The sequence below is a fragment of the Carlito syrichta genome, unplaced genomic scaffold (genome assembly GCF_000164805.1).
Source record: "Carlito syrichta isolate Samal-C Ts95f unplaced genomic scaffold, Tarsius_syrichta-2.0.1 Scaffold301816, whole genome shotgun sequence".
Taxonomy (NCBI): Eukaryota; Metazoa; Chordata; class Mammalia; order Primates; family Tarsiidae; genus Carlito; species Carlito syrichta.
The window spans coordinates 384,280-405,322 of NW_007245912.1; the positions used below are offsets into that span (position 1 = coordinate 384,280).

Below are 21,043 nucleotides of genomic sequence, written 5' to 3' on the forward strand. Positions count from 1 at the left end.
TGCGGTGGCCGGAAGCGGCCACTGCACTTAGTCTGGGCGACACAGTGAGATGCCAACTCAAAAAAAAAAAAAAGTGCACTGAAATTTACAAAGCATTGCGGAGAAACCAAAGGCCTAAATATACAGAGATGTACTATGTCGGTGGATTGGGAGACTCAATATTGTTAAGATTGAAATTCTCCCCGAAGGGATACATAAAGTGGGTGCAATCCTAGTCAAAATCCCACTAGGTTTTATGTCTTTGTAGAAATGGAAAGAGTGACTGTAAAATTTGTAGGAAAATGTAAGGGAACTAGAATAGCCAAAACAGTTTTTGTTGTTATTTGTTTTCGTTTTTGTTTTCAGTTGGAGTCTCACTGTCACCCAGACTGGAGTGCTGTGGCCACTGGGCTGCTGGGCTCCGGCAATCCTTCTGCCTCAGCCTTCCAAAGAGCTGGAACTACAGGTGCGTGCTCCCATGCCTGGCAAATTTTTTTGATTTATTGTAGTGATGAGGGCTTACCAAGTTGCCTAGGCGGGTCTCAAACCCGCGGGCTCAGACAATCCACTCACCTCAGCCTCCCAAAGCGCGGGATTATAGACTGAACCACCGAGCCCGGCTTCAAAACAGTTTTTAAAAGGAAAAACAAGGCTTGAAGTCTTACTAGAGCCACAATAATAATTACAAGCTGGTATTCCATAAAGACAGACATCAGATCAACGGAGCAGGACGGAGTTCAGTTCAATTAGTACACAATTACTAATTGATTCTCAGCAAAGAGTCCGATGTCATCTAACAGGGAAAGGATGGTCTTTCCAATAAATGGTGCATATCCATATGCAAAAAAAGACTAATCTCAAACCTTCCTTCACTGCAATGATCAACCTGAGACAGATCATATATTTAAATGTGAGAGCTAAAATGACAACATTTGTAGAACTCCTTTAGGACCTTGGCAGTCAAAGCGTGAACCATAAAAGAAAAAAAAAATGGTGCCTTGGACATTATTAAAATCTATTTCTCATCAAAAGACATTGTTAAGAAGATGAAAATGCAAATTCCAAACTGGTTAAAAAAAAAAAAGACTGTTTTTAGAACATATTTTTTAAGTATTTCAACACAATATAGGTGATATACAACCTAATTAAAGATTGTTCAAAGATTCGCAAAAAAGGCACTTTTGCAAAAAAGGCATTCAGTGGGCAAGCACATGACAAATCCCCAGTCATTTGGAAATGCAAACTCAAATCACAAAAAGTTGCCACTCACTGTTCACATCCGTTAGAACCGCCGGGAGTCTGCCCGCTGGGCCCCTGCCCGGCCTGTTCACGTTCCCTCTTTTGGTCGGTGCCTAGCGGTGGGAAGCCACTGTCCTGCAAGCTGTCAGCCCACGTTCCACTCAGCCAGGTTCCAGTCCCAGCCATGCTCGCCCTCCCTGCGCTGGGTCATGCTGTTGCCCCCTTGTGTGACTTTGGGGGCTTTAACATGAGCCCCCAGGCTGGGTGACATCAGGGCAAGGCCACTGTGTCTGGGGAGGAAGCCCCTGTGCTTCCCTGCAAGTTGCTGGAGTTTGCTTTCCCTCTCCTCTGCCTTCCTTCTAGAAGAGGCTTCTCGACTGGAACTGGAGAATACACGTCCGTCCCATCGCTGCCGTTCGGGGCTGCTGGGTGGACTGGGAACGGGGGCCCGTGGCCCTGCGTGCCGAAGTGACTGTGCCAGCCCTTCAGCCTTCCTCTCCCGTTAAGCTTCATGCCCCCTGGATGCACTAAAATTGGCTCTTGTTTGCTCCTGGACTGGCTGTGACGTGAGGAGATGGTTCTTTAAAGAAAATTCCCTATTTATTTGACCCAAAAAATCCCATTAATATATCAATGTGAAATAAACCTTCTTTGCACCTTGATTTGTTTGCTGAAAATGTGAAAGAGTAAAAATGAAGTCACTGGGGGAAAAAAAAAGAATAGCTGAAATTTAAACACCGGACAATACTAAGTGGAGCAACTGCAACTCGGTCACTGCTGGTGGAAGCGTGAAATGGAACCACCACTTTAGGAACCATTCTCACAAAACAGGCCAGCATAGACTTACTGTTTGTGCCAGCAATCTCACTCCCCGGTATTTCCCAAGAGAAGCGAAGATGTGTCCCCATAAAGACTTGGGCGTGGATGTTCATGGCAGATTTATTCATAATGGGCCCAACCTGGAAACCACCAAATGCCCATCAGCTGGTGAATGCATAAACACACTGTGATACAAAACACCCTCATTAAAAAAGGAATGAGCCACAGATACAAACAGCAGGGATTGAATCTCCAAAGCATGATGCTAACTGAAAAAAGCCAGACAAAAAAGTCTGCACGTTGTATGATTTCACTTATATGACATTCTAGAAAAGGCAGAATTTTAGTTGCTGAGACATCAGTGGTTGTCAGGGGCATAAGGTGGGGTGAGTGAACTGACTGCAAAGATGTACAATTTGTGGGTCATGGAAATGTTTTGTTTTGTTTTGTTTAGTTGGAGTCTCACTCTGTCACCCAGATTGGAGTGCAGTGGCCGCTCCCGGCCATCGCAGCCTCGACCTGCTGGGCTCTGGCGATCCTTCCGCCTCAGCCCTCCGAGTAGCTGGAACTACAGGCGCGTACTACCACGCCCGGCTAATTTTTTGTTTTTGATTTCTTGTAGAGATGAGGTCTCGCCAAGTTGCCCGGGCGGGACTCGAACCCACGGGCTCAGGCAATCCTCTCGCCTAGGCCTCCCAAAGTGCTGGGATTCCAGGCTGAGCCACCAGAGCTGGGGCTTCTAATCAGGCTTTTGCTTTTCTGACAAAGGAAAACTTGCCATGCGCCCTTTTTGCTATCTGCCATGGACATGATGTCTGGAGTTTTGACAGGCATCTTGCAGCCCTGAGGCAGCAAGCACAGAAACAAACCACATTTTGTAGTCGGTTAAGAGCCTTGCTACTTGATGGCGTTGTTAAATAGCTGAGCGAATTCTGCTTGTGGAATAGCCTATTCGAGGAAAACAGCCCTCTTTAATTAAACCACTATTACTCGGATTGTTTTTTTTTTTTTTGAGCTGGAGTCTCACTCCGTCGCCCAGGCTGGAGTGCAGTGGCACGCTCATGGTCACCCCAGCATTGACCTGCCGGGCTCCGGCAATCCTTCTGCCTCAGCCTTCCAAGTAGCCGGAACTACAGGCGTGTGCTACCATGCCCCGCTAATTTTTTTATTTTTTACTTTTTTATTGTAGAGACAAGGTCTTGCCGTGTTGCCCAGGCTGGTCTCAAACCCCTGGGCTCAGGCAATCCTCTCTCCTCGGCTCCCAAAAGTGCTGGAATTTCAGGGTTGAGCCACTGCACTTGGCCTCCTCGGGTATTTAAAATTAATTCTAGCCAAACAAATATGGCCCTTGGTATTCAAGGGTTCCCATCTGCAGATTCAACCAACCACAAATTGGATATAATTGAAAAATAAAAAACAGTACAATAAAAGAACACAAATCTAAAATAATACAGCATAACAGCTATTTACATAGCATGTGCATTGCATTGGGTATTTGGAGTAACCCAGAGATGATTTGAGCCATTTGGCAGGTGGTGCCCGGGTGACATCAGGGAATTGAGCATCTGCCAGTTTTGGCATCCATGGAGGTCCTGGAGCAAATGCCCCAGAGATCCTGAGGGATAAGTGTTCTCACAACTGCTGGAGAAGTGGTGGTGGAGGAAGTGCTGAGTGAGCCTAGATCAGGACGGGGAGTTGACTAGAGAGGTGAGAGGGTGGGCGCAGACGAGGAGCGTTTCACACAGGGCAGGCGCTCGCAGACTCAGTGTGGCTTGCTTTTAGGGTGCAAAGGGGGTGGAGGATGGCATGGAGGCGGGCAGTGGAGAAAGATGAGTCTTGAGAGGTGAAGGGGGCAAGATCGTGAAGGACACGGGCACCGTCGCAAAGTCTGGCCTTCGCCCGAGGTGGCCCTGAAGTGCTTTCAGTGGGGAAGCCGATACTCCTGTTTGTGGGTAGAAAGGTCACTTGGGCTGTGGTGTGGAAAAGCAGACCTGAGTCAGAGGTCGGTTAGAAGGCAAAGGACGGTGGGCACTGTTGGTGTTTGTGGAGTACAGATGAGCTAAATGGACTCGGGAGGTATTCCGGGGGTGATATTAGCACGTGAGCTAGCAGAAGGTAGGACTGTCCTGGCCGACTCAGCTGGAGGAGAGATCCTACTCAGTACGAAGCTTCACAAGGCGGACAGGGAACCGGAGTCTCAGCCACAGCAGAGGAAGATGCAGGCCAGTAAGGGTGGCCTGCAGAGTTTCGGGCACCCTGAGCATGCACGCTCTGGCCCAGAATAACAGGTTAGGGCTCCAGCTAAGGTTTTGTGGGTTTGTATCGTACAGAGGAGAGACATTAAAATTATAAAGCAGCTCAACTGTATGACCCCAGGGAATTGCACGGCTTACATAACATTCTCCAGGAAGCCATGCCTCCTAAACGAGGGAAGAATCTAGACAGGACAAGGGAAAAAGGGAAAGGGCAACACTGATCAAAGCAAAGGCAAACGAAGAAAGACAAATCTGAAAGAGAGGAGGAGAGAGCTGCGTCAGCCAGGCTGTGAGCAAGAGCGACTTGCAGAGAAACAGAAAGGCAAGGGCAATGAGGACGCATCGCCAAGCAGCTTCAGGAGAAAGGAAGGGGAAGGGGCACGGGGGCGGGGGAGGCGCACTGGACATGGGCAAAGGGACAAAGCCATCTGACACGAACGATCTACATGCCTCAGACATAGACGGAAGATACCAACCTGAAATCTTTTACATCTAAATAGAGCATCTTTATTCAAGCGTGACTGTTAGAATACTACAGTTTCTCAGAATTCCAGGAATAATTTCTGTATCTTCCGTGACCATTGTATACAGTTCCGTGTTCTATTTCCAGATTCTGTGCGTAGAATATATATACAAGTCATTCCCATCAGAATACATTATCTCTTGGCTATGACTGGTGGGCGCGGGAGTCAAAGAGCCATAGCCCAGAAAGGAGAAGAAGGTACGTTATATTCCATAAGTGGAATCAGGCGTTAATCTAGTGAAATTTGGATTTTGAATGAAATTTTCATAGACAGTATCCTCTGGTGTTCTCACTGGCATGCATGATATAGCTCCATAGTCATAGATCCCTTTCTGTGCGTGCTCAAACCTGAATCCTAAAGAGAAACAGCAAAGGATTAGAAAGGTGCCCGATGTACCAGACACAGACTCCTCCAAATGCTGCTACCTGCCAGGCAAGGCCTGGTCCACATTCCCGTCGCCGCGCTCGGGGCAGATTTTAACTCAGACCGTAAATGCCCCGAGCCTCTGCGTTCTTCCTGCTCTCACTCCCACATCTCATTGTCCACAATGTCTACCAAAGTCTCTGCGGGACCTGAGTCTGAGATTTGACCTACTGATAACCATCTCTGTAATTTGGGACAAGTGATTTAGCCTCAGTCTTGGTGCCCCCATTTGTAAGTGTAGATAATAATGGCACCTGCTTCATCATACTTTTGGGATAATTAAATGTGATGGTAAAGAACTTAAGCAGAGTGTTTGGCATTTCATCAGTGCTCCGTGATCAACTAGGAGCTACCAGTGCTTTATTTATAAAAAAAGAGATGCCTTTTCTTTTTAGAGCTGAAGTTTCTCAATCTGCTCGAGATTTGATCTTCTCTTGCTTCCTGAAGAAGCGACACACATTCTCTTCGCCTATGCCGCCATCTTCAGTGCGTCACCCGCTTAAGGGACTACTGAAGTCTCCACCGCTGGCGATAATTTTCACTTGCTCTCAAGCTCCTTCCAACTCCCACCTGTACCTTTCCCTTTTCACAGCAATCTCTTCAACTCAGTAAGTTACATTCTCTCTTTCCCCGTGTGTGCCTGTCATTCCTTCATGTCCTCTGATCTGCCACTGAGAACCTACCATGCGCTGGAGATCCTGCAGCCAACAGCACAGACAGCGCCCTGGCCCCCCTGCCAAGTTCTTGACCTCACAGCCTGTGAGCCAGGCACTACTGTTACTCCACGCACCAGAAAACTCAGTTTGGCTTGGCTTGGAAGCTCAGTCTGTCATCCCAGCACTTTGGGAAGCCGACCCGAATGGATTGCCTGAGTCTTGCCTGATTGCCTGAGGCTAGCCTGGGCAACTCTGCAAGACCTCATCTCTACAATAAGTCAAAAATTAGCTGGGCGTGGGCGTGCGTGCCTGTAGTTCCGGCTACTTGGAAGGCTGAGCCCAGCAGGTTGACACTGGAGTGGCCGTAAGTGTGCCACTGCACTCCAGCCTGGGCGATGGAGTGAGACTCCAGCTCAAATAAAAAAGAAAGAAAGAAAGAAAGAAAACTCAGCTGGTAACTTGCCCAACATCACACAGCCAGCAACAGTGGAGCCAAATCAAACCCAGGCAGTGTATGGATCAAGACTCCTCAATCCTAACCTCCCGGTTCTACTGCTTCCCACATCTGCTAGCAGGATGGATCACGCAATAACCAACACCCGGCTTTGGCTGTGGTTTCTCAGGGGTCTGATGACACGCTTTTCGAACACACTGGGTATCATGTTCAGCTTTGCAGTGTTGCTGACCGCTGGCAGGACAATCGTGGCACAGAACCTAAAAAATGCTTTCAACATTTTGAGGCATTTATTGTGCCAAGTGAAGCTGGCTCATTAAAAATTATTACTAAAACCATGACTGCGAGCAAGGTCAAGTTAATTATTAAAAACGGTAACTTTTTAAAAAAGAATTCATATTTTTAAAGCCATTTTATTCAACCCTAAGTCATTTAGAAATTTTCCCTCTATTCCAAAATAACAATCTTATATACAAAGGTAAATACGACTCGGCAAATTCTTCTAAATCTATGTATTGTGCAGGACACTGAGATGAGAGGAGCTTAGAAATATGTACATGTGTAGAGTGTATCATTTCTGTTCACGAGAACTTCCCAGAACACATTGCTAAGAATTGCCTACCCATGAAGTTGCCTGAAGAGTTGCTTGTAGCGATTTCCTTCCAGCTGGCAATATACCTAAATAAATTAAATTGATTCATGAGTAAGTAATAAGTTGATTCATTAGTACATGCTTAGACTAGTTCTAAAAACCCACTTCTGAGAAATCTTAGCTAATGATAAGTTCACTAGTCTCGGTGTTTACTTCTCATGAATTTCCCACTCCTAGTAGCTCACGTACAGTTAAGACAACCCGGACAAGGAGCTGAAGGAGGAACAAAAATGGTCCCACCACCCACCATCTCAGCATCCTTTGGTCTCCCTCCAGCACATCTCCGCATTTCATCCTGTTTCATTCCTGCAAGATTCCGTCCTCAGTTGAGTGTTTACTGAGATGTTAGTTAATAACTTCCAGATTAAAAGTATGGACGGGCAACTCTGAGGGAAAAGACAGGGAGAAACAACAAAATCTTCCTCCTGGGTTCTGAGTTGCCAGACCCATGGTATCTGACATGTGCAGGGAAATGTAAAGCCTGTGGCTCATTATCTTGTTAGAGCAACAGCTGTCTCTGCAGTGTCCAGAAAACATCCATTCCAGAGGGAGAGGCGGGTAGCCCGGGAGAAGGCGAAACGGGAAGGACGGGCAGGACGGGCTGCGAGCATGATCGAAGGCACCGAGAGGCAGGTTTTCTAGACTCAGCCCGCCTTCAGCTCCGTGGCCCACCTGCCCAAGCCTCTTTTCCGCAACTGCACACCCTCCCACCAAGACATCACGTAAGGAGCTGGTCACAGTGGGTGCCGGAAGGGAGCTGGCAGGGAAAGGGTGTGGAGGGTTAGAATCGCCATGTAACTCAGAAAACACCGAAACTTTCCAAGAACTGATTCCACCTGGATTATTTTAACTCGTTAACCCTGTGCTCCTGAAACTGCTGGCCGTGGGACGGCACATCCTGCCCAGCAGCATTTAACCGTGATGAGGCGCCGTGTCTGCATTTGGCTCCTTGCTCCCACTGCTGCATTGTGGTGCTCCATGAACTCTCTGCCATGGCCTTAAGTAGGATCCTGCTGGGCAGCCTAGATGGAAGCAGGTGGCGTCAACCCCTTGCAGGACTCCTCGGCAGGCAAGTCCGTTTGGCTTGACCGTGGATTCAGGCAGACTCGGTGCTTTCCGTGGTGGCTCAGGGGCACTACAAAGAGTGGGACGCCACTCACCCTGCTTGCTTGGATTTCTGTACTCAGAGGTTTTCATTCCCTTCAAGGAACGCATGGCAAAGGAGCTTGATTGGTAGTGTTCTAAGCCCTAATAGTCAGGGACACAAACACATGCCCTATTTGAAGCCCACCACTGTCCCTGCTTTTTCTAAGATTAGGACATGAATTTATTCCATTACTTAAAAAGGACTTCTCATAGAGAACAAACCAGCATAAACTGATGAGAAATCCAAGTTTTACAAATAGAAGCAGAGGTCTGATGACAACATTACCATGCTGTTTATATCATAGAGCTAATCTTTCTCACTAAGAGATGTTTAGCATTTTTTAGATAATAATAATGAGTATGTGGAATCCACAATCCACTACGTCTTAGAAATCAAAGGAACAGCTTCAGATATAGAAACTACCCATAACGTTCATGGGCATAGGGCTCTCACTAATTGAGGTAAACAGAATATTGGGAAATTATTTACTATTTCCTGGATGCTAACTGCTTAGTAAGCATGTCAAAATTCACTTTCTGTTTGAAAAATATGATCCTGGAAGAGGAATATCCGACTGTCTGACAGGATGAATGCCAGCAATGGTCATGGGAGCCCTCCTGTGGCATTGTGGGCAACTCGGTGGCAGTGATGTGAGGTTTGTTTTATGGCCTACACATCTGCAGCGACCGATCCCAGGGCACAGGAATTTACAACAGTGCTCATTATGTCCTGGAGTCTAAGAGTGAAGTTGTCTACTCTTCAAAATGATAATGTACTCAGTTGATGGTTATGATACGTGTCTGAAGAGGCAGATGGCTTTATCCCAGGAGAGCGCCGACCTGTCATAACAGGGAGCTGGCACAAAAACCTTTGGGAAGAAACTTTTTTATCACTAAACATCAGCTTTCAAGGCATTTCTGCCATTCTAATTGTCCATCTGTAGAAAACTACCCAGCCTTTGAAAAATGTCCAACTCTGAAATGCTCATCAAACATGGTGTCATAGAGCCAGTTACCAACACCTAGAGAACTGCAAAGACTGAACACGAAAGTAGACTGTGGGGACCATAAAGGCACTGGTTAGTTCCCCAAAAAGAGCAACATGTATTTACTCATCGAAGTTCAGTGTGTTTGTCCAGTTCAGCACTTCATCCACCTCCCATTCCATCACAGAATCGATCCCACCATCTTCGATGGCTCTTATCAGCCCCTTTGTTGCTGTGTGAATTAAACCCAGAGTTTCCCTACACGTTGACTTGGCCTCCAGGTTTCCTGCATAGTACCTAAGTAGAGAAATGGAGAGGGACATTAATCCTCTGGAACAGGGGATGACAAGTAGATGACATTGATATGTTCTGCTGCTATTTGAATATTAAAACTATTCACACAGAATCAGGTTTTCATCCTATACAACTCAGCTGCATCTAAGTGAAGATCTATGGGATAATTTTTTTTTTTAACTGAAGAGACAGGGTCTTGGTCTGAGCTCGGTGGCTCAGCCTGTCATCCCAGCACTTTGGGAGGCCCAGGTGAGTGAACTGCCTGAGCCTGTGGGTTCAGGACCAGCCCGGGCAATTTGGTGTCTCTACAGTAAATCAAAAAATTAGCTGGGCATGGTAGCACATGCCTGTAGATCCAGCAACTTGGAAGGCTGAGGTGGAAGGATTGCCGGAGCCCAGCAGGTCGACACTGGGTTGGCCATGAGCGTGCTCCAGCCTGGGCGATAGAGTGCGACTCCAACTCAAAAAAAAAAAAAGACAGGGTCTTGCTATATTGCCCAGGCTGGAGTGCAGTGGTACAATCATAGCTCGCCGCAGCCTTGAACTCCTGGGCTCAAGCGATCCTCCCACTTTAGTCTCCCAAGTAGCTGGAACTACAGGCATGCAACACTACTCCCAGCTCATTTTTAATTTTTTTTTGTAGAGATGGTGGTCTTGCTATGTTGCACAGGCTGGTCTCAAACTCCTGGCCTCAAGCTATCCTCCCTCCTCAACCTCCCAAGTAGCTGGAACTACAGGCACCAGCCATTGTGCCCCTTTGTGATGGGATCTTTTGAGAAAAAGCAGCCACACTAATCAGAGAGGCCTCAAATGCCTTTCAGTAAGTTACTTTTTTTTTTTTTCAGTTGGAGTCTCACTCGGTCGCCCAGACTGGAATGATACAAAGAAAAACTAAGTGATCAGATCACTGAATCACAGATTTATAGAGGGAAAATATCTTAGAGACCATCTAATTAACTCACACATTTTTTTGTTTTCTTTTTTTTTCTCTTTTATTCTTTAAGCCATTCATTTTATAGGTGAGAAAATAAATCCTGGAGGAGCTGAGTAGCTTTTATAAAGTCACGAGGCTAATGGCAGGTGGGAAGAGGGAGGGGAAGTGGAAAAAGGAAACAGAGAAGAGGTAAAGAGAAGACAGATATTGACATCTTCTTGGCACCAGGTACTTTTCATATCTTGTTTAATTATCTCTTTTAAAAAAAGGCACAGCCATTTGAATAGCTACTTTTATTTCTATTTGAGGGATAAAGAAATGCAGAGCCAGCTCTCGGGTCCAGCCGCCTTCTGCAGCAGTCTTAGATTGATCTGGCATACAAGACACCGTATCCGCCAAATATAAGGGGAATGGTTAGAAAGAAGTCAGTAATCCTCACCAAGAACATCACAGCATTTCCTGTGTTACTCATTTTGAGACCCACATTGGTAGCCATCTAAAAATCAACCTATTCTGAAATTGTATTCGTTGATTAGCTCAACACTCATTGATTAGGAAGCAGCATAGCAGTGACGTAGAACAGAACCCTGGTATCAAACTGTCTGGATGTGAATCAGTTCTGTGATTTACTAGCTATGTAACCCTCGCCAAATAACCTGGCCTTTCTGGGTCTCAGTGACTGCTTCCTTTAAAATACTACTTCCTCCTAGCATTGGTGAGAGGTTTAGAAGTGTAAATCCATGTAAAGCATTTAGAACAGTGGCACATAGGAAGCATTCAATAAACGAAGGCTTGCCCAACATTGGGTAGCAGGGACACGACAATGACAGTGAGGAGGTGCATCCTGCCCTCAGGAAGCTTCTACTTGGTCAGAATTTCAATGGAAAATGCTCCACGAGAGCAAATACGTTTTCTAGAAGCAGGAGCATGCCTCTGGGTTTATAGTTTAGTTAGAGCAAAAATTGTAAGAAAGTATGACTTTCCATTTTCTGCAGTTTTTCACTCAAAGTGTTATGTGTTTATACAGTAGTCAAATTCTTCATAGAACTTGCAATCTTCCACTCTATACTTGGTCCCAGAACATAACAGGCACTCAACCAACATGTATTAAGTAAATGAATGAATGTTGGTACCCAGTGGCCCAGAGTTATTGAACTAATGCTCATGCCTTCTGGAAGGCTGGGGGTGAAAGCACTTTTTCCAATATCCTCCATTTTTCACCTTCCTACATATATATACACTTTAGATTTTGAAACCAGGACAGCATTCTTTTTTCCTTTTCAACAGCGAAATACAACAATTCAGATATTTTTCTCTTATCAATAAAGTATAAAAGGCACTTCGTTTTCAAGAGAGTCATAGAAATCATCCTAAGTCTCAGGTTTTGAACTCTTAAAATTAGTCAGCATTATATTTAAGTGGTCTAAACAGTGGTACAACAATAACAGGTCAGAAAGTAGAAATAGTTAGAATAGAATAGAATAGAAAGTAGAAATAGTTAGAAACCAGAAATAAAAATCACTTTATAATCACAACTTGTTTTCTAAATGAACTAGTGATCCTTAAAAAAAGAAAACAAAAACAAGATGAAATTTGGTTTTATTGGTACTGTTGCAATATATTTCTAGGTGTACTCACTTTAAAATGATCTCATATTCTTTCTAAACTAGGAAATTTAAAGGGAAGGAACATTATAGAAAACGTTTGTCAGCCGGGCTTGGTGGCTCAGCCTGTAATCCCGCGCCTTTGGGAGGCTGAGGTGAGTGAATTGCCTGAGCCCGCGGGTTTGAGAGCCGCCTGTACAGCGAGACCTCATCTCTACAATAAATCAAAAAATCAGCCGGGCGGGGTAGCGCATGCCTGTAATTCCAGCTACTCGGAAGGCTGAGGCGGAAGGATCGCCGGAGCCCAGCAGGTCAAGGCTGCGGTGGCCGGGAGCAGCCACTGCACTCCAGTCTGGGCGACAGAGTGAGACTCCAACTCAAAAAAAAAAAAAAATTCATTCATTCATTCATTCTACAAACAACACAGACTCATTAAGTACCAACTATGCCTGAGGTCCTGTGCTAATAAGGAGAACAGAGTCCCTGTTCTGTAGGGACTCAAAGTCTAGCGGAGATGACAAACATGCAGATAACTGTAAAACCATGAGTGTAGACAAGTTCCATGGGAACATCAAAGGGAAGCACCTAACTGTGTCCAGGCAGGTCAGAGAAACTTCAGAAGGAGATATTTGGGCCAGGTATCAAAGGATGAAGATCATGTTGCCATGTTGCTGAGCCAGAAAAGAGCAACGTAGGGAGAGGAAATGTCATGTGGGGTGTAGGTAACAGGGAGCCCTGAACATGTTTTAGGTAAATAAGTGATCTGTGTTTTAGAAACATCAGTTCAGTGTCTATACAGAGACAAGAAAGACAAGGAGCAGGGAGGCCACTTAGAAGGTGGACTTGGCAGATGAGGTAGAGATGAAAATGATGAGATGTCTCGGTAGAGACTGAAAGAAAATGTCAGGTTGGGGAGAGTCTTTGGAAGCAAAATTAATAGAACCTGATGACAGAATACACGGAGGAGCTTACAAACAGGGAGAAGTAGAGGGTAACCCCTACATTTTGGGCTTGGATGAGTGGGCAAATGATAGGATCATAAACTGAGACCAGGAGGAATAGTGAGAAGAAACAACTTTTACGGTAAGGAAGATAAGAAATTCTGTTTCATTGAGGTTGGGATACAAATACCTATATAGTTAAAATACAAGCCAGGCACAGTGGCTCATGCCTGTAATTCCAGCACTTTGGGAGACCCAGGGAGGGGAACTGCGCGAGCCTAGGAGTTTGAGACCAGCCTGGGTAACATCTCTATTAAAAAATCAAAAAAGTTAGCCGGGCATGGTGGTGCTCCCCTGGAGGAAGACTTGCCTGAGCCTAGGAGGTCGAGGCTGCAGTGACACCGTACTCCAGCCTAAGTGAAGGAGTAAGACTGACTAAAAAAAAAAAACAGAGCTCAATTATGGATGAGGATTGTTTTGAGGGTAAATAAACACAGGAAAGAAAGAAGAACTAAAATAAAAGACTACTCTTCATGTATATTGGCTTATCACCAGATGTTGTCATTCTGGTGGCTTCTGCAAATCGTACCGCCAGCTGTTCCTAGGTGATGGCACATGTGCTAAGTGAATTCTGGTGTTCTGAGTCCATAACCATACTTCCTTTGCTGTAAATGAGTAAACTAGTTAGAGGCAATATCGTATGAAATAAAACGATGGATGTTAAGAGATTCTGAAACAAATGGTGTTGCTAACAGAGGTAATGCAGACAAAATTAAAATGCATATCCAGACCATTCGTCTACCGCTGTGAGGACAAAGGGATATCTCCTCTATTATGCAACATAATCAGCCTGCCACCAGCTAGCCTATGCTACCCTAGCTCATTACTGGAGACAGAGCAATGGCCTGTGCTATACATTCAGCTGTGCTGTAGCCAAAACAATGGTGGTATGGGGAAGAACGTGTTGGTGAGTCTATATATAACCTCTGTCCCTGCAACGATGGCCACTTTGTACATGGTTCCATGGTGTAGCCACTGAGGTGGCCAGGGAAAATGCTGACATCCACAGGACGGATCAGCTCACCATCCAGTTTCTGAGTGCTGTCTGCCTCACACGAGCCCTTTGGAGGACATGCATGTGGGATGTGGATATAATTTGTATCCACCCTGAGTATATACATCTCCCATGACCTAGTCACCGATTTTCCAATTTTATTCTTTCCAAATATTAATCCCCCAGGAAAATATTAGCTACTGTCTGCAGTCAGTGGGATCCACACCTCAGGTTATCTCCCTTTCTCAAGATGAGGAAACCAGATGGGCTCCCTGCAGTTGTGGCCACTGGAAGGGCATCCTCTGACCCTGTGGACTGAGCGTCTGTTATCTCTTAGCTGTCCATTTGGGGATGGTGCCACAGATCTCCGGTGAATCAGGCCCAGCGTATTCCTCTTGCTACCCTGCCATGAGAGGCTCCCTGTGAAGCTAAAGGCCTGCAGGTGGCACGGAGGCAGTGAGCACAAGGGTGGCGAGGAGTCTGGGCCACCTGCGCATGCAGCTTACTTGGGCCTTCTGGATCTTCTCAGGCCTGTTCTCACATACACCACATCAATTTTATACTGAAATGATGTTACACGCTCTCAATTTCATGGTTCAGTGGATTAAATAAAGCCCGGGCAGTTCATGATCACATAGCATTTGATGTCCTGCCATCCAGCATTCAATGTCTACCAGCCCCAATAGAAAGCCTGGAACTGATTTTCTTTTTTTTTATTTTTATTTTTTGAGTTGGAGTCTTACTCTGTCGCCCAGACTGGAGTACAGTGGCCGCTCCCGGCCACCACAGCCTCAACCTGCTGGGCTCCAGCGATCCTTCTGCCTCAGCCTTCCAAGTAGCCAGAATTACAGGCGCGCACTACCACGCCCGGCTGATTTTTTGATTTATTGTAGAGATGAACTCTCACTGCCCAGGCGGGTCTCAAACCCATGGGTTCAGGCAATCCACTCACCTCAGCCTCCCAAAGGCATGGGATTACAGGCTGAGCCACTGAGCCTGGCTAGAACTGATTTTCAGTTGGAGAATTGGTTTTGGCAGAGGGGCACATGTCACCTTACTCCTATGCCCGGGAGGGCCGTGCTGTGAGTCTCCAGTTAGCACTCTTTAGAGGATCCATGTTATATTTCACAGCCACAGATGTTTCTGACCCTCTGGGGATTGCATCCGACAGTACATAAAGCCGTGGTTGCAGGGTAACTGAGTGCATTGCGGACCTGCTACCGGCTCTTTCTTGCTCCATGTCCCACTGGAGCCCGGTGGTCTTATTAGGTCACCTGGTAAACGGGCTGCAGCAACATGCCCAAACGAGTCATTTACCTCCCGAATCAAAGGAAGTCTCTCACTGCTGTGGATGGTGCAAGGTATAGAAACTCATCTCTTTATTATTTACTTACTTCCTTATTTATTGAGTCAGAGTCTCACTCTGTCACCCAGGCTGGAGTGCAGTGGTACGCTCACTGTCACTGCAGCCTTGACCTGCTGGGCTCTGGCAATTATTCTGCCTCAGTCTTTCAAGTAGCTGGAACTATAGATGCACACCACCATGTCCTCCTAGTTATTGTGATTTTATTGTAGAGATGAGCTCCCACCAAGTTGCTCAGGCTGGTCTCAAACCCCCAGGCTCAGGTAATCCACTCACCTCAGCCTCCCAAAGTGCTGGATTATAGTTGCATGCTACCATGCCCAGCTAATTTTTTTTTATTTATTGGGGGGATGAGGTCTTGCCAAATTGCTCAGGCTGGTCTTGAACCCATGGGGTCAGGCAATCCTCTTGCCTCTGACTCCCAAAGTGCTGGGATTACAGGCCCAGCAGGTCGAGGCTGCAGTAGCTGTGAGCATGCCACTGCACCCCAGCCTGGGCAACAGGGTGAGACTCAGACAAAAAAAAAGAAAAAGAAGAAGAAAAAAGAAGTCATTTCAAAATGTCTTTCAGCTTCAGTTATGGGCAGATCCTTAACTGTTTGCCAAGTTGGTCTCCCTCCTCCTGTGCCTTTGTTCTACTTAGCCATCCAGGAAGCTGCTATTTTCTGCTCAGCGCATCCAATTAGTATAAGGTCCTCATTGCAAGCCCCTAGGGACAGAGCAGCAAAGCTGATACAGTTCGGAGAGTAAGATGTGAAGCCACACGCTCCTCTTTCCATGCAAATACCAACTGCTCCTCTTTTTGCTTAGTGATGGGATGGGAAAGAACACGTTTGCCAGGGCGATAGCAGCACACCAGGTGCAGGGGTGTGTCGATTTACTCCAGTAAAGAAGCCACGTCTGGAAGCCACCTGACCTCCAGCACATCAACATTCCATTACTCCCAGTGACCCAGTTCCATTACAGCTTCCCCAGTCTCAGCTCCGGCCCACAGAGAACAGCCACTGCAGAGTTCTTGAGGAACTCTGCTGTTCCCCTCACCAAGCCACTCCTTAACAGTCTGATGAAGAGGGTGTCCTCTGGGTACTCCAGGGCTCATGGCTAGTGGGTAGTTGAATAAATTGAAAATAATAGGAACAAACATATGCATTTCTCCGGGGCCTTTAGAATCTTTTTTTCTACAGTACTGTATAGAGAGAAGTTCAGGCACTTGTAATGGGAGAGCTTTGGTAAAGCTCAGGCTCTGATCAGCTAACCTAACAGACCATTATCATAACTTCTGGGTACTCAAGCCAACACATTAAATCCACAATCCCAGGTAAGTGTGACCTGACAACTTTAGAATCCACCCTCACACAATGCTTCCAAGACTCTGGCAACATCAGATGGTAAGTAACTGTAACTCTTTTGGTTTATAGACCTCTCCTCCTGGAGTGGACCCTGACCTCTCTGTCTGGCTGTCCTGAGATACAACTCTCACTGTGGGCTGGAGGCAATTAGAAATGGCGGCAGGGAGTCTTGGAAGCATCTGACAAGTGTGTGTGGCCACTGTGCCAGAGCAGCCACTGAAAGGCGTTTATGCAGCGAAGGGCTGCTTCCCTCAAAGGGGGTAGCATGCCTGTCCACCAATAGGACAGTCTGGAGGTTCAGGGTTCTTGGCCTTGTCTATGTCTGCCCAAGTGTCCTCATCTCAGGTCTCAGGGTTCCACTTCCGCACTGGTGCCCTTATCTTAGTGCAAACGACCTGGCAGGGTGGGGCCTTTGGTTGTACTGTGGGCACTGTAACCCAGTGACCCTTGCACTTGAACCCAGGTCGCCCTTAACTTACACCGCAGATGAAGGACTACTTCATAACTGCCATGAGGGTCTTTGGACTGTCTCTGCACATTATCTTTTAAAAACTCCACAACTCCTTGAGGATAAATGATGAACAGTAAGCTGCACATATTTAAATTGTGCACTTTGCAATCTTGACATATGTATGCACCTGTGGATCCACCACTACAATAAAAAAATGAATAGACCCATCACCCCCAAGTGTCCATGTACCCCTTGGTACCCTTCCCTCATCTTCAGACACCTACTTCTCTGCTTTGTGTCACTCTAGATTTGTATGTATGTTCTAGATTTATTTGTATGTTCTGGAATGCCATGTAAATGGAATGATTCAGTATGTACTCTTTTGGGGTTTTCTTTTGTTCAGCATCATTATTTTGAGATTCACTCATGTTATGTGTACCAATAGTTTGTTTCTTTGCATTGCTGAGAAGTACTCCCTTGTATAGACACGCTAACACTTGTTCATTCATTCACCTGCTGATGGACATTTGTGCTGTTTCTGGTGTTTGGCTATTTCCAATAAAGCTGCTATGAACATTCATACACAGTCTTTCTGAGGACATGTTTTTATTTCATTTGGGTAAATACCTAGGGATGGAATGGTGCTTTCCTTGCCCACGATTGGTATGACAGACTATGACGGCCATTCTAGTGGGGATGTAGTGGTATCTCATTATTGTTTTAGTTTTCACCTCCCTAATGACTAATGATGTGAGTCATTAGTTGACTGGTACTAATTTGCTAACCATATATCTTCATAGGTACTTTAATGGTTTTGGCTCTTATATTTAGACATATGTTCTCTTTTGAGTTCATTATACATATGGTGTAAGATAAGACTCAAGGTTCATTTTTCTGCATTTGACTATCTAATTTGCCAAAAGACTGCTTTTCCTAATTAAATTCCCTTGGCACCTTTTTTGAAAATTAATTAACAATATTCTTATGGGTTTATTTCTCAACAATACCACAATGTCACGATTACAGTAGCTTTTTTAAGTCTTGAAATCGAGTAGTGTAAGTTTTCCCAATTTGTTTTTCTCTAAAATACGATATACTTCTTTAGTAAGTGAAGTATTTCATCAACTTACATTTGCCTCATCCATTCTATTTTTCTAATTTTTCTTTTCTTTTCCAAATCTTGCCTTCTCTTCAGTTTAGAGAAATGAAATTCACTTTCCTTTTTGTTTTCCACCATTTCACTGTCAGTAGATCTCCAAAACTATTGAGAAATGAAAATGAATATACAAAATGTTGAAATAGTGATTGTGAGGCTATCTGGCTATAGACAAGAACGTCTGTGTGGTCAGCAGGAATATGCCAAGATAGAAATAGAGGAACGGCAGACCCTTTGAAGGTATTTCTAATTAAGTGACGGATGAGTAGTGTAATGAGCTTCCAGAAGCACAAACTACAGACAGATTGACAAAGTACTCGTGTACAGAGGTGCCTTAGTAGGTATACATTGGATGGATAAATGGATAGGCACATTCTAAGAGTACCTCATCTTCTCACGTGAAGAGACCCCCGCCTACACTTAGTGCTGTTGTCCTTTGGCAACTCTAATCCTGACAGAGCACAGGCACCCACCAGAAACATAGATGTCCTTCCTATATGTCCCAAGACTGTGGTTTTCCCTTAAGAACACCTTCTCCTACCTGGTTGCTTATTTACCCACTTCAATTCTCTCCCCTCCTGCCACACACGCTAAGTAACAAGGAAGAGAGCTTGCCACCCCCACACCACTATGTATCTGCCCCTATTAAATCACTTAATGTATTTACTGCACTGTACTAAAATGACCTGCTTACTCGAGGGGAGGGACTATATCTTTTTTAATTCTTAAAAGTAGAGACAGAGTCTCACTCTGTCACACAAGCTGGAGTGCAGTGGCGCAATCATAGCTCACTGCGGCCTTAAACTTCTGGGCTCAAGCAATCCTCTCACCTCAGCTTCCCAAGTAGGTAGGACTACAGACGTATGCCACCACACCTAGCTAATTTTTTATTTTATTTTTGTATGGATGGGATCTTGTGGTGTTGCCCAGGCTGGTGTACAACTCATGGCCTCAAGTGATCCTCCCACCTTGCCCTTCCAAAGCTCTGGGATTATAAACATGAGCCTCCATGCCTGGCTGAGTCTATCTTTTTAACTATTGTGTCCCCAGCATCTAGAACAATGCCTGCCATATGACTGATATACAATAAAGTTGTTGAATGAATGAATGAATTCACACCTTGACCATTTTCACTTTTCAAACTTAGTATATTCAGCATGCCACATCCTATAATCATATACTGAGTACCTAATCGGCTGAATATCAGAAAGTATCTAAAGATGGCCTAGCTTGAAGCGATTAAAAGTAGAAGTAAATACAAGAAGAAAAAGATAAATTGCTGTACGTTGTATTATCAGTAACCCTAGAGTAGTTAACTTAAGCAAATTGTAGCGATTAAATTATTAGGATTATTTTAAAAAATAATCTTAAAATTAATTTTTAAAAAGATAAATGGTTTCTACAGATAAAAGACAAAAAATTATTAAACTTTCTCTTTTCTTACTCTATTAGAAACAAGCCTCCAGCCATTGTTTTCTATACGACGATACCAGCCACTGTGATCCTCTTCCTGAAGACGATCACTTTTATTATGAGCTGTATGTTTTGCTGGAAGTTTTGTATAATCTCTAGGGCTGTTAGCACACAGATCTTCAACATGTCTGTGTGTAAAAATCTTATAGTATATATCAGGTGGAAACTTAACCTGTAGATGGAAAAAGTTCAAAGGGCTGTTGTAATACAATTACAGAAGTGGTTTACATTTTAAAAATTACAGCTTTAAAATGTCATGTAAATGTGTTTATAGGCTACTAAGTAAGAATTCATCTCTACTTACTCCACCTAATCGGAATCGCACATGAATGCCAGCAGCTGCGTCTAGAAGTTCTGCCTGTAAGAAAAGAGATTACTCTTCAACATTCTGCATGTATCAGTTCACTTCTCACTCTATTATTTTAAAATATTTACTGAATATCGATTATTTAGGAAATAGGTCAGATGAACAGACCTCAAATAATTAATTTTAAATTAGAAAATATCTTAAGAGCTAAGGACTTAATATCTTAGGGGTATCAATAACTAAAACAGTTTATAGGATATTAGCTGAGAAAATGAAAACTGTTTTCTTTCTATGAAATATATAAATATAAAAGCAAGTGATTTGCTATTCATAAAACAGAAGTTTTAAATAAGTCCTCAAATATATAATTTACATATAAAACATTATCTTACAAGCACATTCAGAGAAAAAAATTAGACTGAAATTTGACATTTCCTAACCAGCTTTTATTAAATCAAGAATCCATGTTTAAAATTCTGTAAGAACTATATACAATAGGTCTTCTAAATTTTAGTGTTCTGCACCAAATGGAAAGTAGAGAAAAAAAAACATTGGTTCTTTATCAGAAGACAATTCAACCTTGTCTACTGATAATATTAGGTTACATGAAAAAATAGATGCTATCCCAAATTGTTGAATCTATAAAGCTTAAAAGATTATATTAGTATATAAAATATAATTTTATATTGTCTAAAAATTTTATGAACTTTTCATATGAAAGTATATTCTCAGATTTTTCTTTTTCTTTCTTTCTTTTTTTTTTTTTTTGAGTTGGAGTCTCACTCTGTCGCCCAGACTGGAGTGCAGTGGCCGCTCCCGGCCACCACAGCCTCGACCTGCTGGGCTCCGGCGATCCTTCCACCTCAGCATTCCGAGTAGCCGGAATTACAGGCGCGCACTACCACACCCGGCTGATTTTTTAATTTTATTATAGAGATGAGGTCTCACCTGCCCAGGTGGGTCTCGAACCCGCGGGCTCAGGCAA

At 44.5% G+C, this 21,043-nt stretch overlaps 1 protein-coding gene across 2 annotated transcripts in view; it reads right to left on the reverse strand.

The window, feature by feature from the left end:
• Positions 1–5,010: 5,010 nt before the first annotated feature.
• CUNH11orf65 (chromosome unknown C11orf65 homolog) overlaps positions 5,011–21,043 on the reverse strand; it is a 40,445-nt gene continuing 24,412 nt past the window's right edge. Inside the window, exons 5-10 of one of the 2 annotated variants that reach the window (XM_008055298.1) lie at positions 20,056–20,109; positions 19,723–19,923; positions 18,253–18,383; positions 9,260–9,430; positions 6,972–7,027; positions 5,011–5,170 (exon numbers count right to left, since the gene is read on the reverse strand). In XM_008055298.1, coding sequence (XP_008053489.1) covers positions 5,019–5,170; positions 6,972–7,027; positions 9,260–9,430; positions 18,253–18,383; positions 19,723–19,923; positions 20,056–20,109 — 765 coding nt within the window. In that variant the 3' untranslated portion in view covers positions 5,011–5,018. The remainder of the gene's footprint in view (positions 5,171–6,971; positions 7,028–9,259; positions 9,431–18,252; positions 18,384–19,722; positions 19,924–20,055; positions 20,110–21,043) is intronic. The other variant, XM_008055299.2, reaches the window with a different exon arrangement.